The 16,281-nt window shown below is 44.7% G+C and overlaps 1 protein-coding gene across 1 annotated transcript; it reads right to left on the reverse strand.

Moving 5' to 3' along the window:
* Window positions 1–662: 662 nt before the first annotated feature.
* ZIM2 (zinc finger imprinted 2) lies at window positions 663–13,552 on the reverse strand. The gene is made up of 5 exons (XM_039219003.1): window positions 13,174–13,552; window positions 10,428–10,528; window positions 8,287–8,413; window positions 4,403–4,495; window positions 663–1,648 (listed from the first exon to the last, which is right to left on the reverse strand). Exons 1-5 carry the CDS (start codon window positions 13,550–13,552, stop codon window positions 663–665), a joined length of 1,686 nt encoding a protein of 561 aa, XP_039074934.1.
* Window positions 13,553–16,281: the final 2,729 nt, after the last annotated feature.

The raw sequence follows: 16,281 nt of genomic DNA on the forward strand, positions 1-16,281 counted from the left end.
CCTTGAAAATCTTTTTAACCATGCTCTGTGTTGACACACCCCATGTGATGAAGATACTGTATGTAAAACATTTCTAGAAAAACTTGGGAATAGATTGCCTGCCTGGGTCGCAACTGCCAGTCACAAATTTTTTGTCATGGTGTCAAAATGAAGGTTTTTCCAAGAAGATGAAAACAGAAAGGGAAGAAAACCATAAAAGACTCTTAAATACACAGAACAGACTGAGGGTTGCTGGAGAGGAGGTGGGTGGAGGATGGGCTAAATGGGTGACAGGCATTAGGGAGGGCACTCGCTGGGATGAGCACTAGGTGTTATATGTAAGTGATGAGTTATTGAGTTCTACTCCTAAAACCAAGACTACACTATTTGTTAACTAACTTGGATTTAAACTTTTTAAAAATGAAGGTTTTTCCATTCTACAAATACCACCAAAGAAAGGCAAAATCTATTCACTTCTTTCCTATGCAACCAAGATACTCGTTGTAAGGATTTTCATCCGTGTGACTACTGAGGCATGTGCTGAATCTTCTTTTGCAGAAAGACTGTTCTATACAGTCCTTGCAGCCATTCACCATTTTAAAAATCACATCGCAATGAAGTTCAGAGGGTCTCTCTCCAGGATGAAGCCAAAGATGTTGAGAATGTTCTCTGATTAGAGCTTTTCAGTGGGAATTGCACTCATCGGTTTTCTCTTGAGAATGGAGCTGATAATGTTGAGTGAGGTAGGAGGGCCGGCTGAAACACTTCCTGCACAGCTTACACTGGTAAGGCCTCTCTTGAGCATGAATTCGGTAGTGTTGAATGAGATGTGAACTCTTGCTGAAGGCTTTGCCACAGTCACAACACTGACAGGCTCTCTCTCCAATATAGTCATGTTTCCGTTGATAGCGAATTAAATAGGTCTTAGCACGGGGCACCCCATGGGGAAGGCCTTTGGCTGCCTCGTGGGCTTTGAGATGTTGGAAAAGACGTACATCCTGGGTAAAGGCTCTGCCATACTGGAAACACTCGAAGTAGTCTTTCTGACCCTGAATTCTCACACGGCCACAGGTGTTTGTTTGGCCACTGAAAGACTTCCCACCTTTACTGCATCTGCGGGACTTCTCACTGGAATGAGTAGTCTGACGTCTGGGGAGGTGTGGCATGGGGAGGCTGAGGGCTTCTCCACACCGTTTACATTCAAAGAGTTTCTTCCCAGCATGCAACTGCTCATGCCTCTCATGAGCTCTCTGGGTGATAAAAGTTCTCTCACAAAATCGACATTTGTTGTCCCTGTTCTCTTGGAGCAAAGGCTCATCAGCCACCGGCTGGGAGCTGGTGCAGATGCCAGGAGCAGCACCTTCCTGGGGGTCCTGTCCTGGAGGACCTTCTGATTGTTTAGTGAGATCTGAGCTTCTTTCAAAACCATCTCCATCACAGCCTCTTTCCTGAGTGAGGGTCTCGGGCTGACTCATCGTTACAGGACTTGAAAGTTTCTCCTGGTTGACCTGGCACAAGTCCGGTGGACCATCAGGAGAAGACTCCCCTTCACGGATACTGCAGAAGTTACCTACCTCCAAGTCCTCCATTCCCACCCCCAAGGACGGCTGTTCCACAGGCAGGCTTTGCTCTGGAGTTAGATCTTTGGTTTTAGGTCTTTTCTCCCCATCTAAAAGAAATGTAAAAGTTCCTCTATTCTTTCCTCACAGAGATACAGCATCACAGTAGAAACAGAAAGGGCCTAAAGGAACTGGTCTGCATGTTGAGAAGGATTTAAATGTTTTGCTAAAAGTTTGGATTTTCTTCCGAGCGTAGAAGGAGTCAAAACTTTGTGCTTTATACAAAGCCAAGCCCGTGGGTGGGAAAAAACCGAAGACAAGGAAATCAATGGTCACATCCCGGCAGACAGCAGGGTGTGTGAACAGAGGACAGAATAGACAGCAGAGCTAGACTATGATCAGGAACGCATCAGGACAGGGATAACCGGCCCCGTCACAATGGATTAGACCTTTCAGGAAATGAGCTTGGAAGAGCAGACTCAAACGTGGAAGACTAAGAGACACCTGCTCCCTGGAAGCTCTCCTCACAGAGAGCCCCCCAAACCTGTCTTCCATAATCCTGGCCCCAGCTCTCCTCACAGAGCCCCCCAAACTTGTCCTCCACAATCCCAGCACAGGCTCTCTTCATAGACAGCCCCCCAAACCTGTCCTCTGCAATCCCAGCACCCACTCTCCTCACAGAGAGCCCCCCAGACCTGTCTTCCACAATCTCGGCACCAGCCTCCATCCACTTTAGCTGCTAGAGCAGGCTCTCGACTGGTTTCTCTGCAGCTCTTCCTAAAGCCCACTGTCTACAGACCTGCCAGAGGGATCTTTCTACAACAGTGCTGCCCAGTGGAATGCCCTGCAATGAAGTAAATCATCTATATTTTTGCTGATACGTAGCCAGTAGCCACATGTTGTTAATGAACACTTGAAATGCTACTGGTGTGACTGAAGTTAAATTTATGTACCTTTAATTAGTGCAGATTCAACTACATGTGTCTAGTGGCTACTACATCGGACAGCACAATTCTATGGTGTCAATGACACCATCTCATTCCATGGCTCAAAACCTCTGGCTGTCTTCTCGGCCTCATCTCTTGTCCCCTCCACTTTACTCAGGCCATATTGCTTTTCTTCCTGTTTCTGGAACAGCCAAGCTCATTCCAACCCTGGGGCCTCCGAATTTGCTACTCCCCCTGCCTGTAACTCTCCCTCAAGATTTCTATGTGGCTCCCTCTTTGTCTCGCTGAAATATTCCTCAGTACTTTCCTGACTGTACTGCCTTAAGCAGCCTCCCATCTGTCAGTAACTGCTTTACACTCAGATTCTATTATTTGTCTGGGTATCAACCATCACCCCCATTAGAAGGCGAACTCCATGGGAGAAGGGATCTTGTCTGTCTTATTAGTTCCTGTATCCACAGAACCTAGGACAGGGCTGGCCCACCCCAGAGGCTCAGTAAGTATGTGCGGAATGAATGAGTGAGTCGAACGAACAGACCAAAGAAGACATTGAAGACAACATAGAGGAGGGTAGAGGAATCCCCATGGTAGGTCCCTGAATTTTGCTGGAACATCCACTTCTCTGCCCACACAGGACAAGGCAGGGAGGGCTGTGCTGATCAGCACTAGACTGGGCATAGCTACTGGTTCAGGGATGGGACAGGACCCAGATGGAACACTAAAGCTTCCTCACTCGTGACAATGCTTCTTGGACACACCTGCTTTTCTCTCTCTCTCTCTCTCTCCCTTCATCCCTCCCTCTCTTCTTACATGGAAATAAGAAAGAAGATCTAGGATTTGCTGGCAAAGTGACAAGAGGGAATGAAAGGGGCCTTTGAGGGGCGCCTGGGTGGCTTAGTCGGTTAAGCGTCCGACTTTCACTTAGGTCATGATCTCGCGGTTCATGGGTTTGAGCCCCGCGTCGGGCTCTGTGCTGACTGCCAGCTCAGAGCCTGGAGCCTATTTCAGAGTCTGTGTCTCCCTCTCTCTGACCCTCCCCTGCTCATGCTGTCTCTCTCTCTCTCTCCTAGAAATAAATAAAAAATATTAAAAAAAAAAAAGAAAAGAAAGAGGCCTTTGATAACATCACTGAGCCCCCATTGCCATCCATCCCTGAAGCCCACATGAGAGGTACTGTAAACTAATAATTCCCCCTATGGCCTGCCCCAGTGTGGGTGTGGTTTACTACTAAGAGGCGCTGAAGGACAACGGCGATCCTGGATTATACACAGTGACCCAACTCAGAGAAGGAAAGGATTTCACAAAGATGGCAAATGCTATCATATTGTAGCCACAGAGTTTAGATAAGATAAACTCTAGAAAGTTCTTGTCTTTAAGCCATAAGGATGTTGGTAGAACACAGTGTGAGAGGGAGAGGGAAAGACAGAGAAAGACAGACAGACAGACAGACAGACAGACAGACAGAATGTGTGTGTTGGCAGAGGTCAGGGGATGGAACCCAGATTGCGGGGGGTTAAGGAGGGAAAGGGAGGGGAACCTCTGTGTGTCAAGTCTGAAGACCTGGCAAGTGGAAGGAAGCGTGGTGTCATGCCAATATTTTCTCTCGTCTGAATTAAAAGGAAAGATCTAGGACTTCCAGCTGCAGAGGGAAAGGTGTGAGTAAGTGCCAGGGCTGGAAAACTAGCGAAAAGGGAAACGGCGTCCCGGGAACCAGGCAGGAGAAGAGCTCAGCCACAGAGAAGAGAAGATGAAAGTGCCCACAGGGGGTGAAGCCTCTGGAGCCCTGAGACGAGAGCGCCTACCGGCCCCCTCCCTGGCCTGAGTGGACACTGAGGAATGCCCTCTGACCACAGCTCCCAGCCCACCGCCCGTCTTCCCACGATTCCAGTTCCCGTGGGGTCCCTGCTCACCACTCACCTTGATGCGTCTCTGTGCCGCTGTCTTCCTCCCTCACACGTGACTCCTCCTCTTCCAGCTGTGAGATAATGTCGGGTTTAGAGAATTGGTACCCTGTTGAAAAAGGAGACTCATAACTTGGGGGTTCTGCCCTGACCCACAGCGACTCCCAGCCTAGGCTCTAAAGACTCTGCGATAATAAGGAAGATACAAATGCACACAAAAGAAAAATGAAGCCCATTTCTTTTTTTTTTTTAATTTTTTAAAATATGTTTTATTTATTTCTAGGAGAGAGAGAGACAGCGTGAGCAGGGAGGGTCAGAGAGAAAGGGAGACACAGACTGAAACAAGCTCCAGGCTCTGAGCTGGCAGTCAGCACAGAGCCCGACGCGGGGCTCGAACCCACGAATAGCGAGATCATGACCTAAGCGAAAGTCAGACGCTTAACCGACTAAGCCACCCAGGCGCCCCATAAATGAAGCCCATTTCTAAAGGTTTATCAGGATGTAAGGGACATGCGGTGTTGTCTGGTGACATTTTTGGTTGTCACAAGTTCAGAGAGGAAGGAAGGCTGTTGGTACCTAGTCCAGAGGCCAGGGAGGCCACTAAATACCCTGCATGCCCAGGACATCCCTCCACAGCAAGGAATGATCTGGCCCAGATGTCAACTGCGCCAAGGGTGAACAACTCTCCTCTAGGATAAAACCTGGAAAGGGCTTGCGGACAGTGCGCTGGGCCCTCTACTTCAGCCTGGGGATCCAGTGTCATAGCTGCTCAAAAAGTAAACGACATGTGGTTGTTTTCCTCCTGTGATACCTTCATTCCCTCTGTCTTGAAATGCTCCTTTTCCCCTACTTCTAGTTCTCAAACTTAAGTCATTTTGCAAACCACCTGCCATGGTCTGGATGTTTCTGTCCCCATAAAATTCATATGTGGAAATCCTAATGCCCAATGTGCTGGTGTTAGGAGGTGGGCCTTTGGGGGTGCTTCAGTCATGACGGTGGAGCCCCCATGGACAGGATTAGTGCTCCTATAGAGAGGCTTCAGAGAGATTCCCTAACCCTTTCCACCAGTGAGGAGGCAATAAGAAGCCTGTGACCCAGAGAGGGCCTTCACCTGACTCTGCTGCCCCCCACCACCGATCTTGGACTTCTGGACTCCAGGACTGTGAGAAATAAAGGTCTGTTGTTTAGAATCCACCCAGTCTGTGGTCTTCTGTTACAGCAGAGCACATGAACTAAGATACCTTTCCTTGCCTACTGTCTGTCTCACTCCACTGGCATTAATAACATCCACAAAAACAGGAATGCTCCTCTGTTACCTATGCCGGAAACTGGCACACTGACAAATTACTGACCCTCTCATTTTGGCCCTGTGTGCCGTTTATAGTAGTGTTTGGTATTTAATGCTTTTATTTTTTTAAAAAATTTTTTAACATTTGGGGCGCCTGGGTGGCTTAGTCGGTTAAGCGTCCGACTTTCGCTTAGGTCATGATCTCGCAGTTCGTGGGTTCGAGCCCCGCCTCAGGCTCTGTGCTGACTGCCAGCTCAGAGCCTGGAGCCTGTTACAGTCTGTGACTCCCTCTCTCTCTGACCCTCCCCTGTTCACGCTGTCTCTCTCTCTCTCTCCTAGAAATGAATAAAACATTTAAAAAAAAATAAATTTTTTAACATTTATTTGTTTTTGAGAGACAGAGTGAGACAGAGGGCAAGTGGAGGAGGGGCAGAGAGAGAAGGAGACACAGGATCTGAAGCAGGCTCCAGGGTCTCAGCAAACATTCAGCACAGAGCCCGATGCGGGGCTCAAACCCACGAACCATGAGATCATGACCTGAGCTGAAGTCGGACACTTAATCGGCTGAGCCACCTAGGCACCTCAATACTTTTCTTTGTTCTTTAAAAAATGTTTATTTATTTATTTTGAGAGATAGAGATTGTGCGTGGATGAGTGAGCAGGAGGAGGGGTAGAGAGAGAGGACAGAGAATCTCAAGTAGACTCCATGCTGTCAGCACAGAGCCTGACATGGGGTCAATCTCATGAAACTGTGAGATTATGACCTGAGCCGCAATTGATTTGGATGCTTAACCAAGGGAGCCACCCAGATGCCCCTTAACACTTTTCTTTAGATCATCTCTCTTTTTAACTTAAATACACTTCATTTAAACGGGAGCTTTAAATCAACCTTAAAAACAGAAGCCATTGTCATTTGCAAAAAAAGAAAAAAGCCCTTAAGGAAGTAGAGCAGTAGATCCACTAGAAACCAGTTACCGAGTGCTGCCTGTCTGAGGCTCAGGGCCTGGGGTCTGCTCTCTCCTTGGAAGACCAACAAGATGTATGACACAAAATAACCTTCGGTCTAAGCCACCATACCCATGCCACACTTGGGAAGACAGCATCCTGGGTGATGTGTTAAGACCTCTATTAACCCCAAACCTTCAGTGACACAAGAACCCAAGGCCTCACAAGAAGACAGAAATGCCTCCAGGTCACTGCAAAGAGATAAAACTGATTTATTCCCTCTATATTTTTTTAAATATTTTTTATTTATTTCTAGGAGAGAGAGAGAGACAGCAAGAGCAAGGGAGGGTCAGAGAGAGAGGGAGAAACAGACTCTGAAATTGGCTCCAGGCTCTGAGCTGGCAGTCAGCACAGAGTCCAACGCGGGACTCGAATCCACGAACTGCGAGATCATGACCTAAGCGAAAGTCAGACGCTCAACCGACTAAGCCACCCGACTAAGCCCCTTATTCCCTCTATTTTAAGTCATAAATATGGTAACTGAGAGAAAAGTTACACTGGAAAAGGCACTCTCTTTTGCCTTCTTTGTGACCAATAAAAGTCATGGTTCAAATTATACTCTCTTATGCCAGGTTTGAGGTAAGGCACTCCCAGCACCCACCCACCCCAGGTCTCTGACTTCACGAGGACAAGAGCACCAACTTGCTGTCCATGGAATGCTGTTTGCTTTGTTTGTGTGTTTCAGCAGACCTCACCCCTCAAGAGCCACTAAAATAGGGATCCTGGCACTGGCAACAAAAACATTTTTCCTATTGGGAGAGGCAAACCACCTTGCCTCTGGATGTGAAGGGAGACTGAGAATCTCTGAGTTTAAAACTTTAAGCCCAGCAGAAGCCTTTGGAGTTCCTGAAAGTTTCATCAATTTCTTCCCCCATTCAAAAAACATCACTGCATGGCATTCCTGGGGGGCTCTGTCAGTTAAACATCTTACTTTGGCTCAGGTTATGATCTCACAGTTTGTGAGTTTGAGCTCTGTGTCGGGCTCTGTGCTGACAGCTCAGAGCCTGGAGCCTGCTTCGGATTCTGTGTTTCCTTCTCTCTCTCTCTGCCCTTCCCCCGTGCGTGCTCTATCTCTCTCTGTCTCTCGGTCTCTATCTCAAAAATAAACAAACATTAAAAAAATTTTTTAAACATCACCGCGAGCCTTCCGATGCACTAAGACCTGATGAAGCAAACCCCAGTCTGGCAGTACAGCCATTTAATTTCAGGGAGCAGATCGCAGAGCTGAACCGCTTAGGGTTACTTTCCAGCCAGCCACTTCATAGCCATGTTGTTTTAGACAAGTAATTTAACTTTCCCATCATGGTTTCTTCAAGTAATAATAAAAACAACAAGAAATATACTTCCCCCTCACAGAACTAGTATGAGGATTAAAGGAGTTAGGACAGGTGCAGTGCTCAGACTAGCACCTGACACATAGTAAATATTCAATGTTAGCTCTATGATGAGTAACTGAGTTTGATATTAAAATACTGTCTCTGATCTGGGTTCAGATTCAGATGTGGTGAACCTACATCACAGACGTTCCTGATGTGAGGACAGAAAAGAGGTTGAGAAACACTGCCGTAGAGAGTTGAAACCAAGTTCCATGGAGAAGGCGGTCTTACCTAAGGAGACGAAGTTCCTGTAATTCTCCAGCATCACCTCCCGGTAGAGGTTCCTCTGAGCAGCACTAAGATAGGTCAGTTCCTCTGGGCTGAAGTCCACAACCACATCCTGGAAAGTTACCAGCTCCTAAAATACCAGAAACACTTCCAAATGATCAACATACAGAAATTATCCCAAGGAGGGAGAGGAGTCTGATGAGAGAGGACTGAACATAAAGCATTTGGACTGGCAGAAAGCTTCTAACCAAGTGTTGTAATCCAGAGGGTGTAGGGACCTAGGAAAGTACCTTGCTCTCGTAGTACGAGGGAAGGGGGATGGTTTCTGAGACAGTTCCTGCTGCTAACTACTACAAATTTGGATTGGAGGAAGATCTTTTTTGAGCCACTTTAGAAATAAATAATGAATGTGCATGATTAGAAGCTGAGCAGCATACCTCAGCCTCAGGAATCAGAGACTTAGGTTTAAGTTCTGGCTCTGGTTCTTATCGTCTTTGTTGAGTGTGGGTACATAAGCCTCAGTGACTCATCTGTAAAACCCAAAGAGCTCATAAAGAGATATTCAATCGTATTAATAAACAGAGACTTGCAAATAAAAACAACAAGTCTGTTTGACAATACCGAATGTTATCTAGTATGTAGACCTCTTCTTAGATGCTAAAGGAAATGTAAATTGGTAAACTACTCTGGACCCAGAAATTCTCTTCTTAGGTATATCTGTTCATGTGTACTCCAAGACAGATATTGTTAATAGTGCTGTTTGTAACATCCAAAACCTGGAAGCAGCCCAAATGTCCGTTTAGAGTAGAAGAGATAAATATATTACGGTAGAGTCACAGAACGGAATAATATTCCAGCGATGCAAACCAATTAACTATAGTTACATACAACAATCTTGATAATCTCAGTTAAAAAAGTTCATACTAGAAGACTACATGAGAATACGATACACACTTCATTAACGTACATCTCTTGTGTTTTGAGGAAAACATTATGCAGATCAATGAACAACTGATTTAAACTAGAAGTCATGTACTGGCTGCCCGGCAACTATGGAGGGGTTTATCCGGCTTTTATTACGATTTTTTTATTATTTTATTTAAAATTCATATTAACTGACAACACTCAAAAAAATTGTAGATTTAATATTACTAACTGGAGTTTTACAACCAAAAACCAGAAGATCTGGAGACCCGGGCCCACATTTTCACGTGGCACCACCCACTGAAGCTGAGTACAGCTGCCCCTGAGATGGGCACTGTAGGGACAGAGGGCCACTCACAGGAGCAGATCTTCTCGAATAGCATTTCTCATACTTTTTTTCCTTATCTGCCCCCTCAAGGAATCTTTATAGACTATTTCTTCCTAATCGCCAACCTCCATGAGGCTTTTTTTCTGGTTCTAGAAGAAATGCAGTGTATTAATTTCATTAATTATCATTTAGGTTTCAAAATATGATTTAACATGAACGTTACGGAGAAGATTTTTGGAAAAAAAAATAAAACCTCACAACAGTACCATTTCCCTATATTAGCTGCCTTTTTTTTCCCATATACTTTTTAATGTTTTATTTATTTCTGAGAGAGAGACAGCATGAGCAGGGGAGGGTCAGAGAGAGAGGGAGACACAGAATCTGAAGCAGGCTCCAGGCTCTGAGCTAGCTGTCAGCACAGAGTCCGACATGGGCCTTGAACCCACGAACCTCAAGATCATGACCTGAGCCGAAGTTGGATGCTTAACTGACTGAGCCACCCAGTCACATATTTTTGCCCCTTGTTTCACATATAAAGGAGCATAACAGTGCAAACCACATGAGGGTTGTTTTGAATAGCCAACACCGGGCATAAACTGGAATGCTAAGAAAACAAACAAAACAATTAATGCAAGAACTAGAAAAAGAGGGAAAGTGTTAAACATATGTGGGATGACGATAAGTCCCACAGAGAAAAATAAAGCAGGGAAGGAGGATGCAGAGTCAGAAACAAATTTTAAGCAGGGTAGTCAGGGAAAGGCTCAGAACATGCTACTTATATACAAGACTTACAGAAAGTAAGAATGTGGTTTAATTGGAAAGGGAAGGCCTGGAAGTCAGGAAGCTGAGATCCCCACATTGGAGAACCAAGTCAGAAGAAAGTCTGACTCACCTGGGGTCCAGCGGACGAGGGGTTTTCAGACATCTCTGTGTCCTTCTGTTGCTCTTCCGTGCTCCTCTCTTTGGCAAGGATGAAGTCCTGAGCAGGGAAATCTAGAAGGGAGAAAGGAGTGACCACGGAACTGAGTTCGGTCTGGCAGCACCCACAGACACAGTGGCTTGCCACCCACATCAACCCCGCCCCTGCCACGGAAGACGGCAGCAGTCCTGGGCTTCCTGTAAGAGAAAAAACAGAGAAATCTTTCCTCCTCTCAATACAGCCAGTTCCAAAAGAGAGCTCTGGGCGTTTCCCAGCTCCAAACCCTTCAATGACTCCCCACTGCCGTCCAGATAAAGTAGGAGTTTCCTTTTTACCGGTGGCTCCCAGCCTCACTGTCCACTCAGTTTCTCAACCGTAAGATGGAAATAATACCTAGACTTCTAAGGGATCTTATAAGGATTAAGCATTACGTGTACAAAACACACAAGAAGCATTTTAAAGTGGCAGCTCTTCGAGGCGCCTGGGGGGCTCAGTCTGTTAAGCGTCGAACTTCGGCTCAGGTCATGATCTCACGGTTCGTGGGTTTGAGCCCCACATCAGGCTCTGTGCTGACGACTCAGAGCCTGGAGCCTGCTTCAGATTCTGTCTCCCTCTCTCTCTGCCCCTCCCTGACCCTCTGTCTCTCTCTCTCTCAAAAATAAATAAAAGTTTAAAATAAATAAATAAATAAATAAGTAAAGTGGCAGCTCTTCAAGCTTTTCCTACATCCTTTCATTCACTGATCTAGAAGATGGCCACCATGTTCCCTACAGAAACCTGCACCTTAAAGTCCTTCCCTGACTGTAGTGTCCTCCCAAGTGCACCTTTCATTAATCTGTTGTTTCTTCCTCATATCCTACGGAGCCTTCTTTCCTTTTCCCTGAGTGCCAGCTCCATTTATTTAATAGCTCTGGGCCCTTGGCCAAGTTTTTAACCCCTGGGGCAATATCCCCTATGTCCACCGGAGGCAGCATAACGCCGTGACTGGAGTACAGATGCTGGAGCCAGCTGCCAGGGTCAGAACACTGAGTGGCGAGAACTAATTGTCGGGTCGTGGGCAAGTTACACAACCTTTTTGTGCCTCTGTCAACTCCTCTACAAAATAACGGTAATACCTATCTCAAGAGCTATTAAGAGAAGTAAATAAATTAGTTATGTATAAAACACCTAGGATGGTACATTGGAAGTATCCAAAATGTTCACTACTACCCTCTTCCAATTTCTTTCAAGGAATGCAGGTACACAGAATTGAGTTAATAACAATCCTTAATTCATGAAATCGGTATTAAGCCATGTATGACCCTACTTATTTTAAATATATTCATTTATAAGTATATTTAATGCCTGTGAATCCACTACCCACCCCCCAATCTAGAACATTCCTGATAACTTATATCCACTCATGTGCTTTTTCCTGTCCACCCCGCAGCCTTTTCTCCAGAGGTAATTGTGGTCTTATATTCATATTTTTTGTTCCCTTGCCTGCCTCTCTCCACCACTCTCCCTACCCCTCTTTCTTTCCCCCTCTCTCTATATAATACTCCTAAACAATACTTTGATTTTAGTATCATTTTTATTCAAAGGACTATGAGGAATAAATGGCTTTTTTTCTTTCATTATTAAAATCTCAATCTGGCAACTTGAGTTTCCAAGAGCCCACATTTTGGTAGAGGTTAAACTTCCAGGCCTTGTATCTCTCACACTTTATACCCTCATTTTTCTGGCTGTGTGTATTGTTTTGTTTTGTGATGATCCTAAAATTTAGGCTGGATAGGAAATGGAGCAAAAGATGTGGTTTATCTATACCATGGAATACTACATGGCACTGAGAAAGAATGAAATCTGGCCATGTGTAGCAACATGGATGGACCTTGAGGGTGTTATGCTGAGCGAAATAAGTCAGGCAGAGAAGGACACATACCATATGTTTGCACATATAAGAGGATTAGGAGGAACTTAACTGAGGAACAAGGGGGAGAAGAAGGGGGGAAATGGTGGGGGAAAGGGAGAGAGGCAAACCATGAGAGACTCTTGAATGCTGACAAAAACTGAGGACTGATGGATGTATGGGGGAGAGGGGGATGGGCATGGAGGAGGGCACTCGTGGGGATGAGCACTGGGTGTTATGTGGAAACTAATTTAACAATAAACTATTTGTAAAAAAAAAAAATAAAGCAGTGATTACAATAAAAAAAAAAAAAGAAATGGAGCAGAGGAGAACACAGCTGGAGAGAAGGGCTACTCTCAGAGAAATAGTAAGTATTAAAAGCAAAAGCCAAGCCCCAGATTTCTTCCATCTCCCATGAGGTATATTAGATTGGATTATAAAATTCATTCTTTCATTTATTCATTTGAAAAAAAAATTTTATAGTTTATTATCAAGTTGGTTTACATATAACACCCAGTGCTCATCTCAACATTTTTAAAATGTATTTTGCTAAAGAGTGTGCACATGAGTAGGGGTGGGGCAGAGAGAGAGAGAGTGAGAGAGAGGGAGAGAGAATCCCAAGCAGCCTCCACAACATCACTACAGAGCCCAGTGTGGGGCCTAAACCCACAAACCATGAGATCATGACCTGAGCTAAAGCCGAGTCAGACACTTAACTGACTGAGCCACCCGGGCACCCCCGACAGATTTTTATTCATCTCCTATTACATGCCAGGCATACAGGGGATGTTTAATAAATGGAAATGGCTAGTTGCTTCCTTTCTCTCTCACCTTTCTTCCCACATGCTTGGATCAAACCAGCCACCAGGGCTCCTGCCTCCTTGCTGTTCTTAGGCTGTTTGGACCTCACCCAGGTCTGCACCGCCTCCGGTAGGGTGTTCAGAAACTGTTCCAGCACCAGTTGCTCCATCATCTGCTCCTTGGTGTGGGTCTCTGGCTGCAGCCATTGCCGGCAGAGCTCCTGAATTTGGCTCACAGCTAGGTGAGGCCCAGTCACTGAAAGATACTGAAAATGCCTAAACATTTGATGAGAAGCTTTCAGAGTCCCTGCATTTCTTATGGGGATGGTTTCTGGATTCTCTTCTTGATCACGTAGATGGAAGAGCTGGGGATTCTTCAAGATATCCAAAACGTCTGTCATGTGCACCATCTTTACAGCTTGGCCCTTCACAGGATGGAGATGCCCTAAAATCAGGCTGCTGCAGAACACACTGTTGTGGAAGATGGTGGGTGGAGTTGTAGCAGATGAAAAAAGATACAGAAACCCAGGACCTGCAGAAATCACATAGAGAGACTTACAAATGGCCTACACAGTTAGGACTGGACAGTGGGGTAGAGGTGATTTCAAGCAAAAGGAGGTACTGCATTTCACATAAATGCCTAAATACACATTTGCAGAAATTTGCACATCTCCAGATATGATGTTACTTCAGTCCCATCCCCAGTTCTACAAAAACAATGGGCACAGGCTAGAAATATTTCAGAAATGGTACTGAAGGGAAAAGAGACTTGAACCCCAAAACACAAAGAACTGTGTTAATTTCATGAACCCCAGAAGAATTTCACCTCAACAAATAAATGACTATGCATTATACAGAATAAGGAAAGAGCCTTATGATATGTATACCGTATAAAGGACTGGATTCATTTACAAAATATTAAATCAGTTAGAAAAAGGCAAATAAAGGCAAAAAAGTTAAAAGATATAAGCAGGTATTGTGCAAGATAGCTAGATGGCCAATAGACACAGAATGGGGCTCAACTGCATTAGTCATGAGAGAAACAGGAAGTAAAACCACAGTGAGTTATCACAATGCACCTTCCAAAATGTTCTTACTGAAAAGAAACAGACAAATAGTAAGTTTTTGAGAGGACACAGAATTAAACATTGCATTTTAATTCTTTGGTTGAAATCCAGTCTGGGGTAGAGTATGAAAAGAGCATAATTTTGTTTCTAAAAACTGTCTTGCGACTACAAATTAAAATTTGCTATCCTCCTTCTTGCTTTTTAAAAAATGTTTATTTATTTATTTTGAGAGAGACAGAGAGCACACATGAGAACACATAAGCAGGGGGAAGGGTAAGGAGAGAATCCCAAATAGGCTCCTTGCTGTCAGCAAAGAGCCCAACAGGGGACTTGAACCCAAGAATCACGAGATCATGACCTGAGGCAAAACCAAGAGTTAAACTAAGAGTAAGATGCTTAACCAATAAGCCCCTCAGGCGTTCCTGTCCCCCTTCCTTCTTGGGAGGCGCTCTTGTCCTTCTTCCTTCCCCACCTTGAATTGAACTTCCAGGTCTGCAGCCTCCAGGGAAGGAACCTGAGAAAGCATTACTAGAAATAAGTGTGGAATCATTCCACCTGCCTCCCTAAACTAGCCAGGTCCAAGGAGAGTAGGGTGTAATACTCCTTCCTCCTAGCCCAGAAGGGGAAACTATGACTTTGAAGGATCAAGGCCTCTAGGTCACAAATGCTGAAAGGAAGCTCATGAGCCTGCCTCCTTAGAGGCCACCTTCAGCATCTCTACATTTTTCAAAAATTCTTAACTCTCCTTCCCTTAAATTTTTATATTTTGGACCTTGGCTACACCCCCAACACAGGGAGATCACACCCAAAAGAGCTACCTCAAGAAACAAGCCAAAGTACACATGGTGGAGAGTCCCAAATACCACTACAAGTAGGAAAATAGAATAATCAAGGTCTCAACAAGAGAGACCAAGAGACACCATTCAAAGAACACTTTCTAAACAGACAGGCCCTGTACAGTCAGAGAGCCTTCTTTGGTACAGCAGCACTCACAGGTGCAGAGTGCATAACAAGCTTTTAAAACTAACAAGAGATAGAAAGCTAACCAAAATGATGAAACAGAGGAACTGTCCTCCAAAGAAATTCAAGGAAGAATTGACAGCTAGTGAACTGCTCAAAACAGATATAAGCAACATAACTGAACAAGAATTTAGAACAATAGTCATAAAATTAATCACTGGGCTTGAAAAAGGCATGGAAGACATCAGAGAAACTACTGCTACAAAGACTATGGAGCTTAAAAATAGTTGTGATGAATTTAAAAATGCTATAAATGAGATGCAAAATAAAATGGAGGCGTCCAATACACGGATTGAAGAGGCAGAAAGGAGAATAAGGGATTTAGAAGACACAATTATAGAAAAAGAGGAAGCTGAGAAAAAGAGAGATAAACTGATCCAGGAACACAAAAGGAGAGTTCAAGAGCTCAACGATACAATTAAATGGAATAATAGCTGTATCATAGGAATTCCAGAAGAGGCAGAGAGAGGGTAAGGCGCTGAAGGATATATAATTTGTCCTTGAACAAATTATAGCAGAGAACTTCTCTAATCTGGGGAAGGAAACAGACGTTTGAAATCCAAGAGGAACAGAGAACTCCCCTCAGACGTAACTTGAGTTGACCTTCTGCATGACATATCATAGTGAAAATAGCAAAATATAAGGACAAAGAGAGAATTCTGAAAGCAGCTAGGGAGAAAAGGGCCCTAACATACAAAGGGAAACCTATCAGAGTGGTGACAGACCTATTTACTGAAACTTGGCAGGCCAGAAAGGAATGGCAGGAAATCTTCAATGCGATGGACAGAAAAAATATGCAGCCAAGAATCATCTATCCAGCAAGCCTGTCATTCAGAATAGAAGGAGAGATAAAAGTCTTTCCAAAAAATAAAAATTGAAAGAATTTGTCACCACTTACAAATCAAAACCACACTGAGATACCACCTCACACCAGTCAGAGTGGCTAAAATGAGCAAATCAGAGAACTCTAGATGCTGGCGAGGATGTGGAGAAACGGGCACCCTCCTACACTGTTGGTGGGAATGCAAACTGGTGCAGCCCCTCTGGAAAAC

This window comes from Hyaena hyaena, unplaced genomic scaffold, assembly GCF_003009895.1.
Source record: "Hyaena hyaena isolate Hyena2069 unplaced genomic scaffold, ASM300989v1 scaffold_787, whole genome shotgun sequence".
Lineage (NCBI taxonomy): Eukaryota > Metazoa > Chordata > Mammalia > Carnivora > Hyaenidae > Hyaena > Hyaena hyaena.